Here is a 16,583-nt window from a genome sequence, read left to right on the forward strand (position 1 = left end):
TGATGGACTAAAATTAATCTTATCATTATCCACTTCCACACATTTGGTATTACTCATTGAAAAGGACACAACTTCTGTTAGGTGAGAATGTGATATAAAAAGAAGCAAAATATGAAGATGGAATTTTATTTCAAATTAAGAAAAAACACTACGAAATGAGTATCAAATTTCTGTGGTCCCTTATAAAGGAAGCGTGGCGAAGTGGAATCCGCAAAGGGATTTTTCTGATTCGGATACAGACTGCATACGAATTTTTTTTTTCTTTCCCCTTTTTCTGGGGTGACAGATGAGCAGCCACAGACAAACAGATAAGATTAAATGGCAATCAGCATCATTACCAAAGAAAAAATTTGATACACTGCTGGACATTGCACTGCCCTTGTGTTTTAATAGAAGGAGAAAAAATCTTCTGTGAAGGAAGTTTTTAGTTTTTACATAGTGGGTAGGTGGGGTTTTGTGGGAATCTGCAGGGGAGAGAAGGATGTGGTGGTTCAGCAGAAAGGGACCATCTGGGTTCTCAGGTTCTTCAACAGCAGAGGAAGTTACTCAAGGAATTGATGGCACTGGTCTTACTGCCATTGTTACAGGTCATAACCCATCTGGGTTGATTTTTTTTTTTCTTCTTCTTATTATTATTATTCTTGGAAAGAAAAGTGAGATATGGGTTTCCTTTTTCTTGAATTTTTATTGCTGTATTATCAATCTATTGTGGAGAATATGGGTTGGTTTCTGTGTTGGAAGTGGAAGTTTCAGTCTTCTGTTGGTAATTATCGGTTGTGTTCTTTTTTGTTGTATGTATTTATTTGAGTTATGTTGGATTCATACTTCAAAAATGAAATGCAGATCAATAGGAAAATTCATTTTTCATGGAATGTCCGAACACCCCCTGAAGAGAACTTTTCAATAGAGTCTCCAACTTATCATCTTGGAAGGTTGCTGAACTGCAAATAAATTAGAATGAGAATTAATCATGTTTTGCTTGAGCATCCATCTCAAATTTTATTTTAGACTATCTGGTGAATTCTGTTGCAAAGTTTATTGACAGTTCTGTATATTCTGATCAGGGCTGCTTCCCGGTTCGGGTTGTCTATTAAATTCTATATAGGAAATAACTGATACTTGACTGAGTTTATAATTTTGTTGAGGTTCGGGCAATGTGGAGAAGACTCTTTTATGATCCGATCCATCATTGGTGTCTTTCATTCTTGTATAATGCCGATTTGCTTGTCATTTAATGGATGGCTATTTTTTAATAGAAAAAGAAAAGTAAAGAGATGAGGTCCCGTGATGCTTTAGATAGTTTTCCAAAAATGGTCATTATCTCTAATAAACACTTCGAGTTGGAGGCACTCCATTTTCATCAATACAATGGAATAACCATTTTTTCCCCAAAGGAAAAGGTGTTGTTTCTATTTATATTTCTTCTTCTGGTAGTTGTATCCTCCTCTCTACTTTTTCCTCAAGTGCCACATTATGAGAATTATGCATCCTTGATTAAATTGGTAGGTTGTGAAATTCTTGCCATTGGCATGAATAAATAATTCATGGAATGTGCCGAGTAGTTTGTCTTAGAAGCATTTGTGATATGTACTAACTGGCATATGCCTTTGCTCATGGATACTGTCATTACAGGAGCATCAAGTGGCATTGGCACTGAAACAACTCGTGTTCTTGCATTGCGTGGTGTCCATGTTGTTATGGGGGTCAGGAATATGTCAGCTGGTAAAGAGGTAAAAGAGGCAATAGTTAAGGAAATCCCGACTGCTAAAGTTGATGCGATGGAGTTGGATCTAAGTTCAATGGCATCTGTAAGGAAATTTGCATCAGAGTATAATTCTTCTGGTCTTCCATTGAACATTCTAATGTAAGAAAAGAATAAGGGTGGTAACCATAGGTGCATTTAACAGTTTCTTTTACATGCCTGTTATATGTCATGTTTCATTCTCTCCCTCTCCCATTTATATGCATGAATACAACATGTGTATATGTTTAAGCCTGATTAGTACCAGGAATATAGCAATGAGAGCTAAAATGTTTTGTTCATTGTTAGAAACAATGCAGGAATTATGGCTGTCCCATACATGCTTTCCAAAGATAACATAGAAATGCAGTTTGCGACAAACCACTTAGGTATGTTACATTTATTGTAGACAAAAAATATGCTCATAAAGCTGTGGGACTTTTTGAAAATGATGATTTTTTTTTTCTTTTCTTTTCTTTCTTGAGATTCTAGTTTTTGAAAGGTTTAATGAGATGTTCTCAAGTAATGAATTTAGAAAGATTAGACTCCTTTCATAGACTAGCGATCAGAGCCATAGCTTGCTTTCAAAAATTTATAATCAAGCATCCTCAACACTGCTAGTTCCGTGTAAAGTATTCAGAACTATACATGGCTTGTATTTTGTTCCTATACTTCTCATATATTTTTACGCAGGGAATTGGGTTAAGATATCATCCTTTCAAGTCAGTGTTGTGCCCCTAATATATTTTTCCTTTTCAATATGTTCTGCAGGTCATTTTCTTTTGACAAACCTGTTGTTGGACACAATGAAGAAAACAACGCGGAAAAGTAGAAAAGAGGGAAGGATAGTGAATGTCTCCTCAATGGCTCATCGGTACCCATATCGTGAAGGGATTCGCTTTGATAAGATCAATGATAAATCAGGGTAACAAACTCCACGTCAGCATAGAATTGCTTTAAATTCTACTTTTGAACTAGTGTTTTAAGGATTATTTGCATCAAACTCCAATTGATCTGATATGTTGGAAAATTGGAGAGTTGGTGACATTTAAGCAATTTTTGAAAATTGGACCAGACCAACTAATCTGACTTTCAATTGGTTGGCTTTCTAGTCCAATGTTACCCTTTGGACTGTATAAGGATTGAACCAGCTTTGAACTGTTTGAACCAGTGGTTGAATAGATGAACCACTTAAACCAAATGGTTCTTAGTGAACCGAACAATTCAAAGGAAACAACATCGTTTTCTCTCTCAAACATGAATTCACAAAAAAGTTCTCAATCCTCACTTCCCTCCATCTGCACAAAATCAAATCCATGCTTTACTGCTGCCCGCCAACCTAGCTTACCTATTGTTACCTGTTGCTGGTCCATCATTGCTGATATGTAAATTGAAAAACCCTTGATACTGTCTCACCTTCTCCTTCGCCGCATCTTGCTGTCATTCACTGGCTGAACCAGCTGTTGACCATCACTGCTCCACGATCCGGTAAGGAAATATATAATTTTGGTACTTGATTGATCCACTGGTGTGGGGTGCTGGATCAATCTACTGGTGGTGCCAGTCTATCATCGTATCTTATCGCCACTTGCTGATTGCACCAACTATTGACTGTCAATGCATTAAGGTTTCCCAAATTGGACCACTTGAAATCCCTCTGGAAAAGGCTTGGACCCTTGGTGCGCGAGGCTTCCACTTCCCTTTTCATAAGCCCAAAAGGCTTAGGAAGTGACCCGCAATATAAGATACCTAAAATGTTCAACCCCTTTGGACTGTTTGAACCGGTGGTTGAACCAGTTGGCTTTCCGATCTGGTGTTACCCTTTGGACTGTTGAAGGATTGAACCAACTTTGAACTGTTTGAGCCAGTGGTTGAACCAATGAACCACTTGAACCAGACGGTTCAAAGGAAACAACGTCGTTTTCTCTCTCAAACATGAATTCACAAAAATGTTCCCGATCCTCACTCCCCTCCATCAGCACAAAATCAAATCCCCATTCTTTACTGCTGTCACCAACCTAGCTCACCTACTGCCAGCTGCCGTTGGTCCATCATCACTGGTAAGTAAACTGAAAACAAAACCAAAAACCCCTTGATACTGCCTCACCTTTGCTTTCACTGCATCTTGTTGTCATCCACCGGCTGCACCAACTACTGACCGTCACTGCTCCATGATCTGGTAAGAAAATATATAATTTTGGTACTGGATCAATCCACTGGTGCCGGGTTTTTTAGTTTTGTTTTCAGTCTATCATTGTATCTTATCATCACCTGCTGGTTGCACCAGCTGCTGACCGTCAATGCATTAAGGTTTCCTAGATTGGGCCACCTGAAATCCCAAAAGGCTTGGATTAGGCGTGTGGGACTCCCACTTCCCTCTCCAAAAGCCCAAGAGGCTTAAGAAGTGATCCACAATATAAGACACCTAAAATGTTCAATCCCTTTCCGTTGTGGAATTGTCCACTTTCACTTATGCACTCTGGCACACACACCCACATGCACTTTCCAACAGGTTATACCTGTGTAAAGTTTCACCTTACCTGCCCTTTGTACACCATTGACACACAGCATAATAGGTACACTGTGTATATGTTGAATATTCTTTAATTTAGCAATTTATTATTCTTTAATTCAGTTTTAACTTGCTCATATAACAGGTATAGCAGTCTATTCGCTTATGGCCAATCAAAGCTTGCTAATGTTTTGCATGCTAATGAGCTTGCACGACGTTTTAAGGTACTCAATCTTCTCTTGGATAAGAATGAAATAGGCAATAATTTTATGGTAATAACGAATTGATGAATTGCAGTTTTTTTTCAAACAAACCGCATAACATTACATGATTATCAAAACTTATTATTTGTTTTTTCTACCCTTGGATCTGTATGCCTATCCTCTCTATCAATGTTTTAAAAACCAGATTGATCATTGAATGAGAAAAGTTATTGATTCACGGATCGCTGGTAGGATTGGTGGTTGAACCATGGTCGGATTGGTGATGTTATAAATATATAATTTATATTTTATTAAAATTTAAAATAATTTTAAGAAATTAATTTATGTATACATATAATTTTTAACAATATTTTATTTTATTATATTTAATATGTCAAATTAAATGATAAAAGATAAATATAAATATATAATATTTAAGTATAAAAATATATTTAAGATGAAAATAAAATTATAATATTTAATTTTATCTTGTATTTTTTATTTTAAAATTTTAAAAACTATTATATTAATTAATTTATATTATTTTTCATATTTATCATTAATTATTATAAAAATAAACGTATATATAAATATTTATATGACAAAAATTGAAAAAGAGGACATATAAAATTTTTTTATAACATTTATTAAAATGGTTGTGTAGCATAGTGGTTATGCATTCATTTTGTCAACAACAGGTACATGGTTCAAATCATTGAAATATCACAAGCCATATATGTGATATAAATACCTTTCACATTTAATGAACAGGCAATGGTGTAGTGGGTTGGACCTTGTCCATTTAAGGTATATGCATATGCAAGTAGTGGATTGCTTAGGTAGGGAAGAAAATCCGGCGATATTTCGGAATTTATCTCGAGAAATCTGAGATTTCTCGCGATATATCGGCGATTTTTCGCCATATATCGCATGGTCAACGCGGGTCAACGAAAGTCAAACGCGCTACAGTGCCTGCCGAGGGGATTTGAACCCCAAACCAAAAGGTTTGGGGTTTAGCCACTTACCATCTGGGCTAACTAGCCCCTTGATATATAATGTGTAAAAAATGTATATATACTTAAACTCAGTATATAAAGAAAATATTAAAAGAATATTTTAAAGAGCAAATTAATTATAATTATTTTATAATTAAATGCAAAATCTTTTAATTAATTACCAAAAATATAAAAATTATATAATTTTCTTCATAATGTTTTTAATATCATTAATAATTAATTAAATATTAAAAATTATATATATATATCATAATTTATTTTATATTGTTTAATACAATTGAATTAAATGGATTATATTTTAATATTAATATATATTTTAAAATTAGACATATTATAATCAAATATCATAATATTAGGTGTAATTTAATAATAAATGTACACTTATGAAATTCATATTTTTATCAATGCATACGATATTATTATCAAATATGATAAATCATGTTATACATATATCAAAATTTTCAATAAAATAACTTTAAAATGTCTATTATACTTCTAATTATATTATTATGAGGTTTTCCTTACATTTTCATGAGTTTTTAACAATTTTAAGCTTACCGATATTTTTTTCCAAAATATCCGCCGATATATCTCCGATATATCCGATATATCCGTAGAATCGAAGTACCGATATATCCGTGATTACTGATATTTTCATCCTTGTGCTTAGGGAGGAGCTTTTGGGCTAATTGAATAAAAAAAAGCTCAACATGCTTTTGGTCAAACAATAGTTGACCGGTCCATAAGAAACCGAAAAGCTGGTCCGTTTTTTAAAACACTGCTCTCTATGCAACTTTTATCTTCATTTTATTTTATTTTGAAATATTTGATTCTATATGACCATGGAATTTTTACTCAAAATCATGAGTTACTACAGAAATTTGACATTTTTTGGTACTTAACTGTTAATAATAATAATTCATTTGTAACTTCTAATCCAAACTGTTTATGCTTGACGCAACTTCCCCTACCGTTTGAATGATGCATGTATGATTCCTTCTGATTTAGTAATGAATAGTCACTAATGGTCTAGAGGATTTTCTTTTGGATAAGGATACATGATCAATCCAAATACAATAAAACCATGATAAAATAATACTCTTAGGACCAAGAGAGATTATTATTTTAGCAGAGCTATTGATTTGTCAATAAATGAATAATTTATTAATTTATTGATAAATAAATATTTATTATTTTAAATAGAGTATTACTTGAAGAATAGGGTTTCACGGAAATAATTTTCTTTCATTGAGATTATTCTTTTATAGAGTTTATAGCATATACAGATCCTTCAAATTAGGAAACTAAATCACTGATTAAAAGGAAAAAATAACTCCTAACAATTACTTTCCTAAAAATACAAAGATTGACAACTAATAGCTAATTTACAGCTTTACAAAGTTATTTCTTTCCATATCAGTTTCAGTTTTCCAACACTGTCCCTCAAGTTGGCTTAAAGATATCTTCCATAGCCAGCTTGCCAACTAGAAAATCGAATTGCCTCTTGTGTAGTCCTTTAGTGAAGACATCAGCCACTTATTCCTCAGTAGGGATATAGGTCATACAAACCAATCCGTTGTCTATCTTCTCTTTAATAAAATGCTTGTCCACTTCCACATGTTTGGTGCGGTCATGGAGAACCGGATTGTGAGCTACTGAAATTTTTGCCTTGTTGTCACAATACAATTTCATAGGAGATGAACCTGTCATCTTTAACTCTTCCAGTAATCTTCTTATCCACATAATCTCACAAATACCATGAGCTACAGCTCTAAACTCAGCCTCAGCACTGCTTCTAGCAACCACGTTATGTTTTTTACTTCGCCACGTAACCAAGTTACCACCTACAAATGAACAGTACCCAGAGGTGGACCTTCAATCCACTATACTTCCAGCCCAGTCTACATCGGTGTAGGTTTTAATTTGTAGGTGTCCTCGTGACTTAAACAGAAGACCTCTACCTAGTGTCCCCTTTAGATACCTTAGAATCCTGTAAACAGCTTCAAAATGCTCTAGTCCAGGCGCATGCATAAACTGACTAACCATACTCACTGAGAATGCTATGTTAGGGCATGTATGGGATAGGTAAATCAATCTCCCAACAAGTCTCTGATAATGATCTCGGTCCTTCACATTCTTGGCTTTTGTAGGCTGCAGTTTTACATTCGGCTCTATAGGTGTTTCAGCAGGCTTACATCATAACATACCTATCTCATCAAGAAGATCAAGAACATACTTCCGTTGATTTAGAAAGATACCTTCTTTGGACCTAGCAAACTCCATCTCAAGAAAGTATTTTAATGCCCCCAAGTCCTTAATCTCAAATTCCTCAGCAAGTTTCCCTTTCAGCTTCTCTAGTTCATTACAATCATCCCCAGTTAACACAATATCGTCAACATACACAATTAAGATGGCTACTTTACCTTCATTTGAATGTTTGTAGAACATCGTGTGATCAACTTGACTTTGAGTATATCCATAATGCTTTATTATTTTGCCAAAACGCTCAAACCAAGCTCTAGGCGACTACTTAAGTCCGTATAAGGACTTCTTCAATTTGCACACTTTCCCAACTCCAAAACTTTCTTCAAAACCTGGTGGAGAACTCATGAACACTTCCTCCTCTAGGTCTCCGTTAAGAAATGCATTTTTAACATCCAATTGGTATAAGGGCCAATTGGAATTTATTGTAAAGGACAACAAAACTCTAATCGAGTTTATTTTAGCTACGGGGGCGAAAGTCTCTTGGTAGTCTATCCCATAGTTTGAGTAAAACCCTTTGCCACAAGTCTGGCTTTGTATCTCTCAACACTTCCATCTGCTTTACTCTTTATTGTAAACACCCATTTGCACCCTACAACTTTTTTTTCCCTTGGTAAATCTACAACCTCCCAAGTGCCATTCTTTTTTAAGGCATTCATTTCCTCAAACACTGCCAATTTCCAACTCGGTTCATCTAGTGCTTCTTGAATATTTCTAGGTGCCACAAGTTTTGAAATATTTGTAGTGAATGCTCTATAGTTGTCAGAAAGGTTACTGTAGGAGATATGTTTGGCAATGGGATGTTTAGTGCAGGCTTAGGTTCCCTTTCTAAGAGCAATAGGGAGATCGAGGTCAAGGTCCTGTGCAGGAACAACTGAGACTAATCCTAAACTAGGTTCGGGTGCAGATATTTCTGGACTTGGACCAAAGTGTGATGGTAAACTTAGATCAGTAACAGAAGAAGAAGAATCATGTATAGGAGTAGGAATAGAAGGAGGGTTACCTAAGACATTTAGAGAGCCATTGCCTAGGGCTTTCGGTTGACCATGTGCTGGGATGATCGGCTGGTCTTTACTTCTTCCAGGGACTTTTTTCCTTGAATAAACCACAGGCTCAAGATTGTTTCTATTTTTTTTTTCATTCGTAATATTTCTTCTTCTGACATACCAATTTCAGATTCGGATTCAGTAGGCTTAGTTTCCTTATTTTCTTTTTCAATAAAGCTATCAAGAATTACACTAGGCAAAGGTTCAACAATTTCCCAAAAATTTGGTTCCACTAAGTTCTCCCCTGAAGTAAATTTTTAGTAAAATATGAGACATTTTCCATAAAGAAAACATCCATAGTTGTGTAAAAACGTTTTGTAAGAGGATTAAAACATTTGTAACCCTTTTTATTAGGAGTATATCCTACAAAAACACATTTTTTTGCTCTTGGGTCTAACTTAGATCTTGACCTTTTTGGAATGTGTACATATGCAGTGCAACCAAATATTTTTAAGGGTAATTCAGAATTAATTCGAGATTCTGGAAATACCTTTTTCAAGCACTCCAAAGGAGTGGTATACTGCAAAATTTTTGTAGGCATCCTGTTGATTAGATATGAAGCAGTTAGTATGGCATCTCCCCATAAGTATTTTGGAATATTCATGTAAAACATCATAGCCCGTGCTACTTCTAACAAGTGTTTATTTTTACGTTCAACTATTTCATTCTGTTCAGGGGTATCAGAACACGAGGATTGATGTAAAATTCATGTCTCGTTTGAAAAGGTTTCCAAAACTTTATTAAAGTACTCAGTCCCATTATCAGATCTCAAAATACTGATTTTTATTTGAAATTGGTTTTCAATCATTTTGTAAAATTCTTTAAAAGTCCTTTCGGCTTCAAATTTTTCTCTCATTAAATATACCCAACAAAGACGTGTATGGTCGTCTATAAAGGTCACAAACCATTTTTTTCTTGAAATAGTGGTTACTTTTGAAGGTCCCCAGACATCACTGTGAAAAAGATAAAATGATTTTGATGCGTAGTAGGGTTTTGGAATGTAAGTTTTTCGTTGGCTCTTTGCCAATAAACAGCTTTCACATTGAAATGATAAAGGATCAACCTTTTGAAATAACACTGGAAATAAATGTTTTAAATAAGAGAAACTAGGATGGCCTAATCTGCAATGCCAAATCATTATTTGATCACGAACAAAAAGAGAACTAATACTACTTAGTCCTTGAGCAATTTTATTACTAGGTAAATTATCCTCGAAATAATAGAGACCATTGATCATCCTAGCACTGCCAATCGTCTTCCCTGGGCTCTAGTCTTGAAAAATACAATGGGATTCATAGAATATAACACAACAATTAGAATCTTTAGATAATTTGCTAACAGACAAGAGATTACAAGTAAGTTTAGGAACATGGAGAACAGATTTAAGATCTATTCCCTCAGAGATTTTTATTAGACCTTTTCCTGCAATAGGTGAGAAATTACCATCAGCTATCCGAACCTTTTTATTTCCAGGACACGGTGAATAGGATTCAAACATGTTTGAAGAATTGGTCATGTGGTCGGATGCTCCAGAATCGATTATCCATGGAGTAGATTTAAAACGACAAGATAGAGTATATAATTCATTACCTGTGTGTGCCAAAGAAACACTAGAAGTACCGGATGTCAAGTTGGATTTCAGCAGTGCAAAAAGATGTTCCATTTGCTCAGTGGTGAAGGGGTTGGTCTCAACCTCATTAGCAGTAGGAATAATGGCTCGGCCTGGTTTGTCACCTGTTTTTCCTTTTCAATTTGCAGGTTTCCCATGGATTTTCCAACAGTTCTCACGAGTATGGCGAGGTTTGTTGCAAAAATCACACCAAACCCGTGGTCTTTCATTTGATTTGCGTTGAAACGCAACAGCTTTATTATAGCCTCCACCTGTGGTAACCAAGGTTGATCCTTCAATAGCAACTCCAGGTCCCTTCTTGCCCAGCATCACATTCCTCCGACTCTCTTCTCTTCTAACTTCTGAAAAAAATTCACCAATTGAAGGCAGGGGTTGTCTTCCAATGATTCTCCCCCTTACCTCATCAAACGTGACATTAAGGCCAGCCAAGAACTTGAAGACCCGATTGTCTTCCATGGTCTTCTTATGATGACGTCCATCCTCGGTAGATTTTCACTCATAGGTGTTGAAGAGGTCAAGGTCTTGCCAAATCCGCTTCAAGGAGTTGAAGTACTTTGTGACGTTGTCCTCCCCTTGTCGTATCTCACCAAGTTTGAGGGTTAATTCAAAGATCTGTGATTGATTCCCTAAATCAAAATACATCTGATTTACATTCTCCCAAAGCTCTTGTGCTGTTGGATAGCACATGTGATTAGAGCTAATGTCTTCTTCCATAGAATTCACAAGCTATGTCATCACCATGGAATTCTCAGCATCCCATATAGCATAGTTCGGATCATCCACTGCAGGAGCCTTTTTTTCACTTAGCAGGTAGCCCATCTTTCCATGTCCTCTGATGTAGGCAAATGCTTGTCAAAAAGCGTTTGTAACTAATCGTGTAGGGGATTTTGGTTTATTATTAGGAATTTTGGGTCTTTATTGGATAATAGGTAGTTTCGAATTTCTTGAACTGATTGAGACCATCTTAGAAAGTTGTCACCATTCAAGCGAATCCTGGTGATTTGGACAGAGTGAGATTCCGAGGTGGTAGGACTAATTTTTGAAGAATCGGTGATGATGGGATTGTTCAGAGAAGATTGAGGAATAGTAGTGGACTCGTTTGAAATATCCGACATGGTTTCAAAGAGAACAGGGATTGAAAGAGAGGAAGAAGGAGGATTTCGGCAAGCAAATTGCTAGCTCTGATACCAACTTGAAGAATAGGGTTTCACGGGAATAATTTTCTTTCATTGAAATTATTCTTTTATAGAATTTACAGCATATACAAATCCTTCAAATTAGAAAACTAAATCACTGATTAAAAGAAAAGAATAACTCCTAACAATCACTTTCCTAAAAATATAAAGATTGGCAACTAATAGCTAATTTACAGCTTTACAAAGTTATTTCTTTCCATATCAGTTTCGGTTTTCCAGCACTATTATGTTTCTACAATAATACTTGTACATTTATGAATTATAAATCCAAAAACAATGGATGTTGTTAAAAGTTAATATATAGAAGCCTAAGATGCTCTAAAAAAATAATTATTACACTAATTGTAGAAGATAGAAAGGCTCCTAAAAGGAAAATATTCGATATCCAAACTTAATATCCTAAAAGATCACAAAAACTTAATGTGCTAGAAAGTCACCAAAACTTAATGCCCTAAAAGATAAGAGGTTTCACATAAAAGATGAAGATGTTTAAGTATGTAGAAGATAAACTCTATAAGTAATCATTATAGCAGTTTTAAACTCTTAAGACTCTAAATCTTTACAATTCCATATCTTGTTCCTCTATGGTGTCTCATTTGAAAGGAGTAAAAAAAATCAGTATTGACAGATGAAATGAGGAGAGCATTATGCAAGTACACAGGGGAGCATGCTTCCTCTGGTAAATATGATCTGCAACAATGGATTCAACAAAAGTTCCAAGTGTCCATCAGCCAGCTAACAATATCAAACACTCTTAAAATGTGCAGAATATTTGTCAGGTGAGACGAAATAGCAATGTTAAGAGGCACAAGTCAGCAAAATACCTAGAGTTAGAAAAAACATTGTATGAGTGGTTTCTTCAATATCAAGAGAAAGTGAATATGACTAGAGAAATGATCCAGACCAAGGCAAAAGTGTTTTTCCAGAAAACATATGGTTAAACAAATCTAAAATTTAACTTCTCCAGTGGTTGGTTAGATGTTTCAAGGCAAGATATGGAATCAAATGTTATAGACGATTTGGTGAAAGTCGTTCAGTTGTTATGAAGAACATTGTTAATGCTTTACTAGGAATATGAGCTAAACTAGACCAATTTCATTGGAAAGATATCTACATTATGGATGAAATCAGTTGGAAGCAGCACATTCGCTAGTTACAAAGCAATTGGAAGGACGCAAGAAGGATAAGGAGAGAATTACTATTGTTGTTTGTTGCAATGGAGATGGTTCCGACAAAGTACCTCTATGGGTTATTGATAAGTATGCTAATCCTAGATGCTTTAAAATGTGAACATGAGCAATCTTAGTTGCCACTATTGGGCAAACAAAAGAGGGTGGATGACTGGTTTACTTTTTCAAGAATTTGTTGGTTGGTTTGACGAGAGAATGAATGGTAGAAGGTTTAACTTATAGTGGACAATTGCCTAGCCCATCCAAAGGTTATTGCAGGCTTGAGAAATGTAGAACTGCTTTTCTTGCCTCCTAGTACAACATCAAAGATTCAACCATGTGGTGCTGGGATTATACAAGCACTAAAAATTCGTTATCAAAGTCATTTTTATTCTAGCATCTTGGAGGGCTATGAGTTAGGAGCAACAAATCCTTAAAAGATCAATATATTGAATGCTATCAACTTTGTTAATGTGGCTTGGAACTTTAATGTGAAGACAACAACAATATATTGATCCTGAAAAGATCAATATATTGAATTCTATCAACTTTGTTAATGTGGCTTGGAACTTTGATGTGAAGACAACAACAATTTCAAATTGTTTTCGGCATTGTAGGATTTGATCAAATGAACATATGGCTTCTGAAGCACAAGTTAGTGAAGATGAACTTTTGCGTACAAACAGCAGAATGAATCCATGTATATTTTATGAAAAACATGAGCGGGAAAGGTGGTTCCACTTCTACCTTCCCCTCATGGTTTTACTTTTGTATTGCTCTTATCTTATCTGTCATATAGACATCTTGTTCTATTGGAACTCAACCATTCTGCTTCCAAACAGGCTTTCTGGCCTCTATCCAGTAAAATTATCAGGTTCTTCTTTGGACCCAACTGTAAATGCTTCTGAGTGGTTTTAATTAAAATTTTTGACCCACTGTATTGTACCTTCGCTTTTTTCTGTAATTTGACATAATTTTAACTTAATGAATGGAAGTAACTCCCCATGATTCTCTTCTAAGGAGTACGATCATGCCATTGTTTTTCTAATCTCTTGGATATGTATTTGTTTGTTGTCAACCTATCAAAAAATATTTGTTTGTTGTCTTCACTCTCTAATCTCTATACTTTGGTATTGATGTCATATTAAGTTGAACCTGCCATCACATTAGTGGTTGTTTCTCTGAATAGGAAGATGGGGTGGACATAACTGCTAATTCGCTTCACCCAGGAGCAATTGCCACCAATCTTTTCCGTTGTAGCAGCATTGTTTCTGGTAACCACTTTGCTTGGAACCTAAGAATGCTCCACTTTTTAGAAAAACTATTTCATGCGCATTCCTTGCTCTTCATATAACTTGGCATTTTCACCAGTGCCTCCAATTTTTGATGTTTTGACATATGCTTCTATGATTTTGAATTTGGAAGAACTGCAGCCTAACTGTTTAAGTAGTTCTGGGCCTGAAGATGCTGATCATTGTGAATATTTCCCTTGAAATTCCATGGAATACCATAATCAGGAGGATGCCCTTCATTTTCTTCTTCTTAAAAGAGTCTTTTGGACATCTGTTGCTGAAGTAACTTGATTTTTGTTTCAATCGAAAGGGCACATAATCTCTTATATCTTTAACCATGTTTGATTTGTTCCAACATTTACCCTCTTGAGAACTTATATACTTCCGACATCTTATAGAAAATCTATGACTGTCTGGAGCCTAATAGCCATAAGGAATTTTTTGTACTCATCATGGTTGTCTGTATGCAGCATTGGCTGTAACTTCAATCTTCACATCTCATAAACATTTCCTATTATTTCATGTATTTGATACAACTCCACTGGATCTTATAGCCTTTGGTTTTTTCTTGTGGTTTGACACAGGACTGGTTAATACGGTTGGCAAACTTGTGCTTAAAAATGTTCAGCAGGTAGGCTGTTTTCCCAGCATACTTCTACATTGCTTTGATGAACTCCCACCATTTTCATGTCTCATACAAGAAGATCGATACATTCTTGAATACCATGTATTTACATTTGAGGATCTCGTCTCGTCATACGAAACATGCAAAACTCCATTGTAAAAACTTGAGCTTCTAATTTATTGGATTTGTTTGACAGGGAGCTGCAACAACATGCTATGTGGCATTGCATCCACAGGCGAAGGGGGTGAGCGGCCAATATTTTTCTGACTGTAACATAGCCAAACCCAGCTCACAGGCCAAAGACCCTGAATTGGCGAAGAAGCTCTGGGAATTCAGCATGAATTTGGTTAAATGATGTACCTATAAATCATCATGACCCAAAAAACAATTTGTCTTCTGTTATTTTTCTACAATATTTAAAGTAATTTTAATGCTGGAGGTTTGTAGGCTTTCATATCTGATGTCATTTATTTTTACTTCTTTTTGGTGATGGGGGTGTTGGTAACTAGCAGCTAAATCATATCCCAGAATACAAAATGACCCTGGTCCTAAGCCCACAAGGACAACCCACCTGGGCCTAAATTTACAATTTGGATTTTGGCCCAAGTGGGGAGTGCAAAGCCCATAATCCAAACAACTGGGCTAGGAATTGGACTTCCAAATTCAGGCCCATCCTTTTTACTTGGATTAGAGCCTCCCTTTCCATTAGATATAGATGAAAAAAAAATGAAACCTTCATAGAAACTAATAGGACCATAAAGCAAAGAGACTTTATGATATGGAAATTGGTGATTGGATTTGAATTCCACTTTTTAACAATACCTAGAATAATAATTTAATGAAGAGATAAGTCACTTTGGGGGTGATTAAGTAACACTCATGGGCTGTTTGGTACGCTAGAACGAGGAATGAGAATGAATATTTTGTTTTCATTTCTATTTATTGTAATATGAAAATGAATTTGATGATTTCCTACTTAGGTAGTGTTTGTTTTTTTACTTAATTCTAAATAGAACTTTAATGCTTAATAGTATTAAATATTAGGTTGTTTGTTTTTATAGTATTTTATTTCTGTTAAGTATTAAAAAGTATAAAAACCAATATGTTATTTTTTCTATTTAAAAAAAGCTACATATTTTGGTTTTTTCTATTTAGTAAAAAGTTTATAATAAGTCATGAAAATGTAGAAAAACAAACAACCTAAATTTTGAAAACAAATTGTTTTCAGCAAAAAACCAAAAAAACAAACATCACCTTAGTATTTGAATGAACTGAAGAATTTAAGGTTGGAATGATTATTTATTTTTGTTCCGATGTTTGATAACGATATGAATGAGAATGAAAAAGAAACAAGTTAATAATAATACCTTTACACATAATTTAAAATATATATATTTTAATTTTTTAATTAACTAAATAATAAAACTAAAAAAATAATAGATATACTCAATAAATAAAAAATCAACCATAAAAAAATCATATAATCCTAATATGCAAATATTCAATTATTCTTTTTTTTTTTATATTAAAAATTGAATAATTTGTCATGCCTAAGAAGCTATAAAATTTTATTTTACTAAAAAAATGAGAAGAAATATATTTATTATCACATTTAAATACTTAAAGCTACCAAAAATTCTTTTCCTATTTCTAAAAAAAGGAAATAAAAATTTCAGACTTCTTTATAATTTTCAAGAAGAATGATATTCAATCATTCAAGGGTAAACGAGTAATTTCAAACTATTTTATATCATTTTTGAGGATGAATGGATCAAAATATCACATATTTGTAATGAATTAAAATCTCACTTGTAGGTGGGATTTGATTTCTACTAATTTTTTTTTATTTTTTATTTTTACCTTCATAAAAATTATCAAAATATTATAATAA

At 34.5% G+C, this 16,583-nt stretch overlaps 1 protein-coding gene across 1 annotated transcript; it reads left to right on the plus strand.

Moving 5' to 3' along the window:
* Positions 1–249: 249 nt before the first annotated feature.
* Positions 250–15,146, plus strand: LOC117933556 (short-chain dehydrogenase TIC 32, chloroplastic-like). Its single transcript, XM_034854977.1, has 8 exons — positions 250–587; positions 1,633–1,864; positions 2,051–2,130; positions 2,513–2,666; positions 4,399–4,477; positions 13,965–14,049; positions 14,652–14,698; positions 14,889–15,146. Exons 1-8 carry the CDS (start codon positions 482–484, stop codon positions 15,045–15,047), a joined length of 942 nt encoding a protein of 313 aa, XP_034710868.1. The 5' UTR covers positions 250–481; the 3' UTR covers positions 15,048–15,146.
* Positions 15,147–16,583: the final 1,437 nt, after the last annotated feature.

This window comes from Vitis riparia, chromosome 16, assembly GCF_004353265.1.
Source record: "Vitis riparia cultivar Riparia Gloire de Montpellier isolate 1030 chromosome 16, EGFV_Vit.rip_1.0, whole genome shotgun sequence".
Taxonomy (NCBI): Eukaryota; Viridiplantae; Streptophyta; class Magnoliopsida; order Vitales; family Vitaceae; genus Vitis; species Vitis riparia.

Coding starts and splice junctions, on each gene's coding strand:
- LOC117933556 (XM_034854977.1), top strand. CDS start 482: ATGTGGTGGTTCAGCAGAAAGGGACCATCTGGGTTCTCAGGTTCTTCA. Junction 1,865..2,050: donor CTTCCATTGAACATTCTAAT/GTAAGAAAAGAA, acceptor GTTCATTGTTAG/AAACAATGCAGGAATTATGG. Junction 14,050..14,651: donor TTGTAGCAGCATTGTTTCTG/GTAACCACTTTG, acceptor GGTTTGACACAG/GACTGGTTAATACGGTTGGC.